General features: G+C 61.9%; 1 protein-coding gene across 1 annotated transcript in view; it reads right to left on the bottom strand.

Annotated features, from left to right (window-relative positions):
- The window catches only part of SORCS2 (sortilin-related VPS10 domain containing receptor 2), a gene marked incomplete at its 5' end in the record, with an annotated part of 307,756 nt that overhangs the window by 77,397 nt on the left and 220,441 nt on the right, over positions 1-9,918 (bottom strand). Inside the window, one exon of the mRNA XM_014533443.1 lies at positions 8,921-9,020. Within this exon, the coding sequence (XP_014388929.1) occupies positions 8,921-9,020 (100 nt within the window). The remainder of the gene's footprint in view (positions 1-8,920; positions 9,021-9,918) is intronic.

Below are 9,918 nucleotides of genomic sequence, written 5' to 3'. Positions count from 1 at the left end.
CCCGCGTGACTCCCCGGCTGCCAGGGCTCTGGTGTCCTCTGGGCGTGCCCTGCCCTCCGCCTGCCCCTGTCAAGGTGCCCATGTCACTGCTAGTCCCCTAGAGTGGCCCAGGGTGTCCACCAGGCCATCCACTCAATGCAGCTTCCCAGAGGCGGGGCTACTCCCGGGCCAGAGACAGACCTGCGAGTCTGTGCCGAGCTCATGGGTTGCAGGAGGGGCCCCTGTACAGGGAGCTGGGGTGGCCGGACACTGGTGGGCGCAGGGACCGCAGCCCTCGGGGGAGGGACACAGGCTGGGCCCTGAGGGCAGAGCGGAGTTTCCAGGGGTGAGGGGATAACTCCTTCCGGGTGGAGGGAGCCCGGCCTGGGAGAGTGAGGGTCCAGGCAGAGTGCCCCAGAGACCCCTCCCCACAGAGCAAAGACGCAGGAAGGAATAGCGTCCCATCAGCGGGACCAGCTCCCTCTTCTCCGTGTCTGTAGGTGTGTCCCTGCCCCTCTGACCCTCACTTTCCTTATTTGCAAAACAGGTGTTGGCTGAGAAATGCGCTAAGGAACGCAAAGCTCCGGGAAGGTGGCGGACAGGAGCTGCTGCTCACGGCGGCGAGGCAGCCCCCGGGCTCCCAGGGACAGTCCTTGGCGGGGAAGGCACTGCCCGGCCCCGTCTCATCTCCAGCTCCTGAGAGCCCCCGGCCACCCGCGGGGCTCCCAGAGCCGCTGCAAAGCAAGGTGCTCGGGTGGCTCAGACACAGGAGGACGGCCCTTCACAAAGGCGCTCGACACAGGAAACGCGCAGGTAACACGCACTGGTGAACAAATGTTACCCCAGGACAACAGCCCAGCCCAGAGTTCACCCCATTCCCAGCCTCTGTGCTCGGTGCTCACCTCCGTCCACCTCATCTCCCAGTGTCACCACGGGAGACCCTGCAGCGCCGGACACAGCCTGCGGCCCCAGAGCCTGTGCGCCCGTCCTCGCCTCTACGTCAGCCGGTGGCACCCCCAACCCAGCCGACAGATGACGTCACCGAGGCTCAGAGGCGCGAGCTGCACCCCCACCCCACCCCTCGCCACGGGTGACGAACCTGGGGTCCCTGGAAGAGGAAGGGGACGAAAGGACCGCAGGCACTTCCTGTGAAGAATGATCGATCGGGGGATTGATTGGGGGGACTGAGTGAGTGAATTCGGTGACTGTAAGGATGCACATGGGTTTAATATACAGACACTGCAAGTCCCTGCCAGCGTGTAGCAGCACCAGGTTATTCACGGGTAATCGATAAGCTAAGGTCACCCCTGCCCGCCCCACCCCGCCCGCCACGGAAAGCCAGACCCAGGCTGGGCCTTCCCACCGCATGTTCCTCCACAGGTCCGAGCGCCTTTTCCTCTTCCCTTCTCTGGGAGCCTCTCACCCACCCCCTTTCCCCTCCAGACAAGGCAGGTTCCACTGCCCCCTCTCTGTGCCCCCACAAGAGGCCTCTGCATTGGGACAACTGCCCTCCTGCATGTGATATTGGCACACTTCTCCCCGCTGAGCAGAGTGCCTGGCACAGGTGAAGGGGTGAAGGGAAGGAAGGAAGGGAGAGAAGGAGGGAGAGAGCTGGGAAGGAGGGAAGATGAATGGATGGATGGATGGATGGATGGACGGATGGATGGAAGGATAGGTGGATGGGTAGGTGGATGAATGGATGGATGATGGATGGCTGGGTGGATGAGTGGGTGAATGATGGATGGGTGGGTAGGTGGGTTTATGGATGGATGATGGATAGGTGGGTAGGTGGATGAGTGGGTGAATGAGGGATAGATGGTTGATCGATGATGGATAGGTGGCTGGATGAGTGGATGGATGATGGATAGGTGGGTAGGTGGGTGGGTGTATGGATGGATGATGGATGGGTGGGTAGGTGGATGAATGGATGGATGATGGATGATGGATGGGTGGGTGTCTGGATGGATGATGGATGGACGCAGATCCTGGAGCCTAGCTGCATGACTACATGTTCTTGAACTTCTCTACACTCCTCTTCTTGTGAGCCCTAGACTTACTGCACAGTGTCCACCAGCCCAGGCCTGGGTCTTGGTCTTCTCATGAGTCTCTCTCTTAGGAGCCAACGGCTGTGAAGATGTTAGTGTGTGACATTCAGCCTGCTTCCGGGACCCTAAGCCACTTCAGAAACACCTTTACTGGTGGGCAACGCTGTGCTATTACCTTTCTCATCTATTCCCTCTGAGCAGTTTCCCCAGAGGCTCTGCCTTTCTCCAGGCCTCTCAGCCTCAGGGCCTTCCCACAGCGGGTCCCTCCCACCTGTTTACCCATGTGACTCCTGCCTTCAGAGTTCACCTCAAGCGCGACTTAGACTCCCATGACCCTCACCTGGAGTGACTTTGCTTTTTACTTATTTATTACTTATTTACTTGCTGATTTATTTATGTAATCCTCACTCGAGGATACGTTTTTATTGATTTTAGAGAGAGAAGAAGTAAGAGAGAGAGAGAAAGGAACACCACTGTGAGAGAGAAACATCTATTGGCTGCCTCCCGTATGTCCCCGCAGGGAATTAAACCCACAACCTAGGTATGTGCCCTGACCAGGAATCGAACCTGCAACCTTTTGGGACGAGGCTCCAACCAACTGAGCTACCCAGCCAGGGCTAGAGTGACTTTTAAAGCAATGCTCTCATGCGATGGGCGTGCTGCTCCGGCCCCCAGGGTGGCAAGGCGGCTGGCTTCATTCGTGCCACCTGCCCCCGGGGAGTGAGCGTGGGCGGTGTCTGCGCGCTCCGCTCCTTCTCCAACACTGAAGGCTGCACAGGGAGTGGAGAAATGGGGCTCCCCCCGCCCGTTGGTGTTGGTGGGTGGAGAGACTGGCGGTTTCACATCCTCCGCTCACTGTCCGCACAGGCGGTGGGGGTGCCGGCGGGTTCCCTCCGGGCGCCGCGGGCAGAGGGTCGTGGCTGCGTGTGTCTTTGGAAACGGCCCTGGTAGAGAGTGCCCCCAGAATGTTGCCGCTCTGTCATTTGTGGACCATTTCGGAGGGATGGCAGCTAACCGCTCTTTGGAAAGTGGCCATTAAAACAAGGCAGTGTAACAGCGAGGCACACACACGGCCGGCGGTGCTGGGATGATCTGTCTCGTGCGATCACCATCACTCTCGCACAGCGCACGTTTACCCCAAGGGGTCCTTGCAGGTCACGTGCGGATTTGAGATCCGAATGCCGGCTTCCGGGAGAGGCCTGAACAGGATTCAGGCAGGACCATGCTCCTCCCACGGTCCTGTGCGCTGCCAGCCTGAGTGGCGGATCCCGGGTGGCCAGCGGATCCCGGGCAGCAGCCTATGGATCCCAGGCGGCCAGCGGATCCCAGGTGGCCAGCGGATCCCGGGCAGCCTGTGGATCCCGGGTGGCCAGCGGATCCCGGGTGGCCAGTGGATCCCGGGCGACCAGTGGATCCCGGGCAGCCAGCAGATCCCGGGCGACCAGTGGATCCCGGGCAGCCAGCAGATCCCGGGCGACCAGTGGATCCCGGGCAGCCAGTGACCACTAGGATGGCTGTGCATTCTCACCAGAGCCTCAGCCTCATGGCGGCCCAAGCCCCGAGCCCCTGTGCCCACACGGGGCATCACACTGGGACAGTTCAGGCCGCCATGTCTTTGCCCGGCTCCTGCCCCGGCCCGCTCAGTGCTCCTCTGAGAGGTCTCCTTCCTCGGGGCTCTGCAGCCTCAGATCTCCATGTGGCACCTGACTTAGCGCCTGCGTCCCTGCCCGTCGGGGGCAGTGCCCTCGGCATCCCCGGGCGTGGGTGGGCGGCAGTTCCTGCCGCTGCTCAGCAGAACGTCACCGTGTCCCGGCGCGGAGCCCGTCCTTCCGACCAGGTCACACAAACGTCTCCCGCTTCGTCTCCTCTAAGCGGCGCGGGTCCCAGTCACTCACACTGACAACAGTCCCTGGAGGCCTGGTCTTTGTTCTATCACTATGTCCCTCTTCCCTCCTCGTTAAAGAACCCGGTCGGGATGCGACACAGGCTTCAGGGGGCTTCTCCCCGGACGCGCCTGCTCCCCCGCCCCTGCCAGCTCTCAGGGCTGCCGCCTGCGCTCTGCCTGGTTCAGGCGGCCCTCACTGCTTCCTGCCTGGCCCGCCCCCCTGTCATCATCCTTTTGTCTAAGCCCTTCAGTCCTGAGAGCCTCCAGCCGCCGCCTGCGCCCTGCCTGGTTCAGGCGGCCCTCGCTGCTTCCTGCCTGGCCCCTCCCCGCTGTCATCATCTTTTTGTCTAGAGCCCTTCAGTCCTGAGAGCGTGCGAGTTCGTCCTCCCCATCACGGATCCATCTCTCCCGGGGCCATTCTGTCCTCTCGCTCCCGGGATGCCCCCAGCACGTCTCCAAAATTTCCACCGTCTTATGGGTGTTCTTACTGCCCCCCCCTCCCGCTCCCTCCCACTCCTTCCTTCTCTCAGGAGCTGGCATCACCGCTTCCCCTCTCCTCACCTTCCTCCTGCCGCCCACACCATGGAGGACAGGGAATGGCTAATCTAGATGAGGCGACGACTACTTAATTGTGCTCCCATCACAGGACGACGGGGTTCCTGTCCCCCGTGTCCTTAGGTGTGTACTCATGGCCGCGTGGAGCTTGCACACTGCGCTGCGGCCCATCCGACACCCCTGCCTGAGGCGCAGCAGCCCTGCCGGTTAGAGCACCATCACCACCATCACCACCATCACCGTGTAATTGTCTCTCTCGCCGGCTAATTACACGCGGGATTATTTGTGTGTCACAGCGTATTCCTATTCCTAATTGCGGTGTCGTTTCGCAAACCAGGACCCAGCCCGGGAGGCGCCCATCATTCCTCTAAATAACAAGAAAGTCAGCCGATGCGAAGTCAGCTTCCGGCCGTCTCAAGGTCACCGCTGCCCGAGAGGAGGCACAGGTCTGGGGTGAGGGAGCCGGGAATGCACACCTCCCACCAGGTTCAGGGCCGCCGCCTCCCAGCCCAGCACGCACGCCCCGCCCCGTGTCAGGACCGGCTCTCTGGTCTGTCTTCTGCCCGGACTGTGAGACTCGTGCCGGCAGGACGCTCGGAGGGCCTGATTTTTGTCGGTGGTGCAGAGGGTACGTGCCGGCGGGGGCTGGAGGACTGCCCCGGAGCTCAGGCCTGAGGGTCCTGTCTATGAAGCATCCTTCCAGCTGGGGAGGGAGGGGGTGCACGTGCCCAGAGAGGCCGGCAGGTGACCCCGAGTTCTCTTCCCTGAAGAATGTCAATCACTTTGTTTTAATTGGGAAGCCAACTCTGTTGTGTTTTTATTTTTATAAATATGTTTTTATTGACTTCAGAGAGGAAGGGAGCAGGAGAAAGAGAAACATCAATGATGAGAGAGGATCACTGATCGGCGGCCTCCTGCACGCCCCACATTGGGGTTCAAGCTCGCAACCCAGGCCTGTGCCCTGACTGGGGATCAAACCGTGACCTCCTGGTTCATAGGTCAATGCTCAACCACTGAGCCATGCTGGCCAGACAGCCCTACAGTCTTTGCTTCTCAGGAGGGAGCTCCTGTGGCCACAGACCCTCAGGGCCTATGGAGAAGGGACAGAGGGAGGTGGCGCTGGTTAGGAACCTTGTGGCCAGTTTTTCTCCCACTGGCAGTGCCCGGACAGTCCCTGCAAGGCCAGGGAGGTGACCGCTCCTGCTCTGAGCGTGTGTGTGTTTCCAGTGGCTGTGTGTCGAGCCGCCAGGCGCAGTGGCATCACACGACACCAGCTATCTCGCAGTCCTGGAAGCAGAAGTCTATGTTTCCAGTGGCTGTGTGTCGAGCCGCCAGGCGCAGTGTGACGCCAGCTATCGCGCAGTCCTGGAAGCGGAAGTCTACGTGAGCCTTCGGGGCTGACATCCAAGTGGCGACGGCTGGCTCCTTCCGGAAGCTCGGGAGAATCTTTCCAGCTTCCAGAGGCACCCCACTCCCTGGCCCGTGGCCCCTCCCCCATCTCCACAGTCCCTGCTGGCATTTGCAGTAATAACACTCGCATGTGGACGCCTCTGGGGGCGGGATGTTACTCAGCCCCCCACAGCGTGGTGGAGGTAACGCAGACATGGGAGGCGGCCCTGGAGCGTTGGCCTCGGCCTCCCAGGCCTGGTCTCTCCACCACACCCCGTCCCATCAGAGGGGCACGCGGCTCAGACACGCGGACCCTGGGTTCTCCCAGGTGGAGGTGGCCCTGAGGTCCCCCTTCTTTAAAGGGCTCCCCACACAGTCCCTGCTGGCATTTGCAGTAATAACACTCGCAGGTTCTGGGATTAGCATGTGGACGCCTCTGGGGGCGGGACGTTACTCAGCCCCCCACAGCGTGGTGGAGGTAACGTGGCGACGGAACAGCCCAAGGGCCTGCTGCCGAACAGAGGGGCACGCGGCTCAGACACGCGGACCCTGGGTTCTCCCAGGTGGAGGTGGCCCTGAGGTCCCCCTTCTTTAAAGGGCTCCCCAAGGTGGACTCCCCTCGTCAGGGTGAAGCAGACGTTTGCTCGGGGACAGAGCTGCTCGGAGGCGAGGTCTGCAGGCAAACGCCCAGGTGAGCGAGCAGAACGAATAACGAGGTGGACAATGGAGACCTGTGCTGACCCTGAGCTTCTGAGGGAGGCGGCGGAGGGCCTGGAGCCTCGGCCTCGGCCTCCCAGCCCTGGTCTCTCCACCACGCCCCTGTCCCATCAGAGGGACACGCGGCTCAGACACGCGGACCCTGTGTTCTCCCAGGTGGAGATGGCCCTGAGGTCCCCCTTCTTTAAAGGGCTCCCCGAGGTGGACTCCCCTCGTCAGGGTGAAGCAGACGTTTGCTCGGGGACAGAGCTGCTCAGAAGCGAGGTCTGCAGGCTAACGTCCAGGTGAGCGAGCAGAACGAATAACGAGGTGGACGATGGAGACCTGTGCTGACCCTGAGCTTCCGAGCGAGGCGGCCGGAGCAGCCGAGCCGAGGGCTGGGCTGGGCTCCTGCATCTTAAAGCAAGAGCATTCTCCCAGGTCCTTCCACAAAGACTTTGTAGAGTGTGTGTGTATGTGTGTGTGTGTGTGTTTGTGGATGTGTGTGTGTGAGTGTGTGAGTGTGAGTGCGTGTGTGTACGAGTGTGTGAGTGTGAGTGCGTGTGTGTGAGAGTGTGTGTGTGTGCCTGTGTGCGCGTGCGTGAATGTGTGTGAGTGTGTGCGCGAGTGTGTGCATGTGTGTGAGTGCGTGTGTGCATGTGAGTGTGTGTGAAAGTATGTGTGTGAGTGTGTGTGTGTGTGTGTGTGTGTGTGGATGTGTGTGTGCGAGTGTGTGTGTGTGAGAGTGTGTGTGTAGGTGAGAGAGAGAGACGAGTATTCAAACCAACACGGATCCTTCATGGAGTAAAATGGAAATTCACATGAATTTTTAACTAAAGACATGACACCTGACGGCTGCCCTGTGCCGGGCCAGCTCCCCCGGGCGGCGCCTGCTCTCCCCACATCCTGTTCTCACAGCCAAGTCAGAGAGCACTCGGCCAGCACCCAGGGGGGACTCGCGGGCAGCAGGGAGGCCAGGGCCTGGCCCAGGGTGTCGGGCTGTGCCATGACAACGCAAGGACACCGTGCCCTGGACACCAGGCAGACACTGTGCCACAGGCGCCAGGGGGGCACGTGCTCTGGGCACCAGGGGGGACACCCTGCGTGGGCACCAGGGGGGACACCCTGCGTGGGCACCAGGGCCCGGAGCTCTGATTACACGCCGGCGAGACAAAAATAAAAGGGAATTCGCTTTGTGAGACGGGTTGCAAAGTGGTCTCTTAAGAAGCTATAAAGTGCTGCTTGGCCTGTAATTGCTGCTTGAATGGAATCCTAATTGTATTTGCATCTTCCTGCAAAACCTATCCATTACCGACAACAGGGAGGTGGGCCGCGGGCACGCTGCCGCAGGTTACCCACAAATAGGGGCCCCCCTTCTCCCAGCCCCGACTCGCCGGGGAGGAAGCCTCCCTGTAGGCCGACGTGGGCCCCTCTGCTCTTTCCCCACAAAAACCCAGCAGGAGAGCTCAGTGTCAGGCTCCTCCAGACCCTGAAGGTTCTGGAAGGTTAAAATTGTTTGTCCAGTTCACCCACGCTCCCCGGTGCCCAGCCAGGATCCTGGCACATAGTAGGAGCTTCGCCCCCACTGGAGGGCTACAGATTGGAGGGTCCTCTCTCCCAGCAGCAAGCACGCAGCCTGCGCACAGTAGGGCCTGACGCACACCTGCTGAGTGGCTGGGTGCTGGTGTCGAGAGCGACCTTGGAGCCCTGTGGACCCGCCCTCTCGCAGACACTGTTAGAGCATCTGTGAGCCGTGGGCCGGCCTCCCGCGAGGAAGCGCGGGCTCCGGATTCCCACCCAGAAGTCAGGACCCCCTGAGCCCTCCGCGGCTGCCCCGCATTGCTGTGGGTCCCCCGGGGATTTACCCAAGGGTCTCCTCAGGAGCCAGGTGGGGAGGGGTGGCCCTGACCGACACCGTGCCCTCCTCACGGCCAGCAGACGGCCAAGCGGGGAGACACAATCAGACCACAAACATGCAAAGCTCGGCTGAAAAGTCAAAGCCACGTCGAAACCCAGTCAACAGAGAAACCTGAGCCGAGCGGGCGCGTGTCCTGCCTGCGAGGACTCCGACCAGCCGAGCGCCTCCTGCCCTGGCAGTGCCCACCCTCCGTGCTGCTTCGTCCAGGGGTGCCTCCCGGGCCGAGAAGACCAAGGCACCGACTGGCACACAGAGCCTTCCCCAAAGGCCCTGCTTGCTGGTCACTTAAAACCCACTCAGTGAAATGGGTGAAGGCGGAACTGGGTGGGCGGCACTAGAGAGGCGGACAGAGAGGACCAGCTCTGTGGGTGGCCAGGGCCTCAGTAGGACCGGCTGTGTGGGTGGCCAGGGTCCCAGCAGGACCGGCCGTGCGGAGTGCCGGCGAGCACCTACCTTCCTCTTGTTGGCGGGGCAGATGAAGAAGCTGTCGATGACGGTGGTGAAGCCAGGCTGGATGGCGAGCTTGGTGTAGGTCGTCCCGAAGTCCGACGACCTGGGGAACAGGACACAGCCATCAGCGACGGGCTCCTCGGAGCCGGCTGGACCGAGTCCACAGCGTATGCCAAGTGGGCCACGCGCCCGCCCCGTAGCCCCCTCATCCTGGGCAGCAGGAGACTGGCTCCCTCGGGACGCCGGGCAATCTCTCTGGCCGGGAGCTGGGACCAGTGTCCGGGCCCACACCCCACACTGCTACTGACTGCCGGGCCTCCCTGGTCACACGCAAGGTTTGGGCACCGGTTTTCCCTCTGAGGCAGCCGAGGGCTGGGATCAGGGGTCCCCGGCCCCGTAGCCCCCTCATCCTGGGCAGCAGGAGACTGGCTCCCTCGGGACGCCGGGCAATCTCTCTGGCCGGGAGCTGGGACCAGTGTCCGGGCCCACACCCCACACTGCTACTGACTGCCGGGCCTCCCTGGTCACACGCAAGGTTTGGGCACCGGTTTTCCCTCTGAGGCAGCCGAGGGCTGGGATCAGGGGCCCCCGGCCCCCCCACCAGTAGAAAGGCTGCGGTCCCGTGCCCTTACCCAGCGCGTCCTGCCTGTTACCCATCCTCTCGGGGACAGCGCTTGCCCCGACCGCGGTTCCCGGGGGGCCCTCATCATCTCCCATTTATCTCCCTCGTTGCTCCCCGGCCACCTGTTCCTCACATGAGTTCAGGTCAGTGAGTCTGGCAGTGAGGGTGTCTGCAGGAAGGGTTATTCCAAGAAAAGAGCCCAGACTGGCGGTTTTGCGCCGTCTCTGCCTCTCCCGTGTGTCGGGGGTTGAGGGGCGCCTGGGATACGCACCCCGCTCTGCAGGACGCGCAGTGATTCTGCCGCAGACCCGGGGGACGGGGGGCGGGCCAGACGCCCGATGGTGGACGGTCTTGTCTCTCCCCAGGAGCAGGGTCAGGG

This window comes from Myotis brandtii, unplaced genomic scaffold (genome assembly GCF_000412655.1).
Source record: "Myotis brandtii unplaced genomic scaffold, ASM41265v1 scaffold986, whole genome shotgun sequence".
Classification (NCBI taxonomy): domain Eukaryota; kingdom Metazoa; phylum Chordata; class Mammalia; order Chiroptera; family Vespertilionidae; genus Myotis; species Myotis brandtii.
Note: the sequence above shows the minus strand (reverse complement) of the source record. Positions and strands in the feature narration are given on the sequence as shown.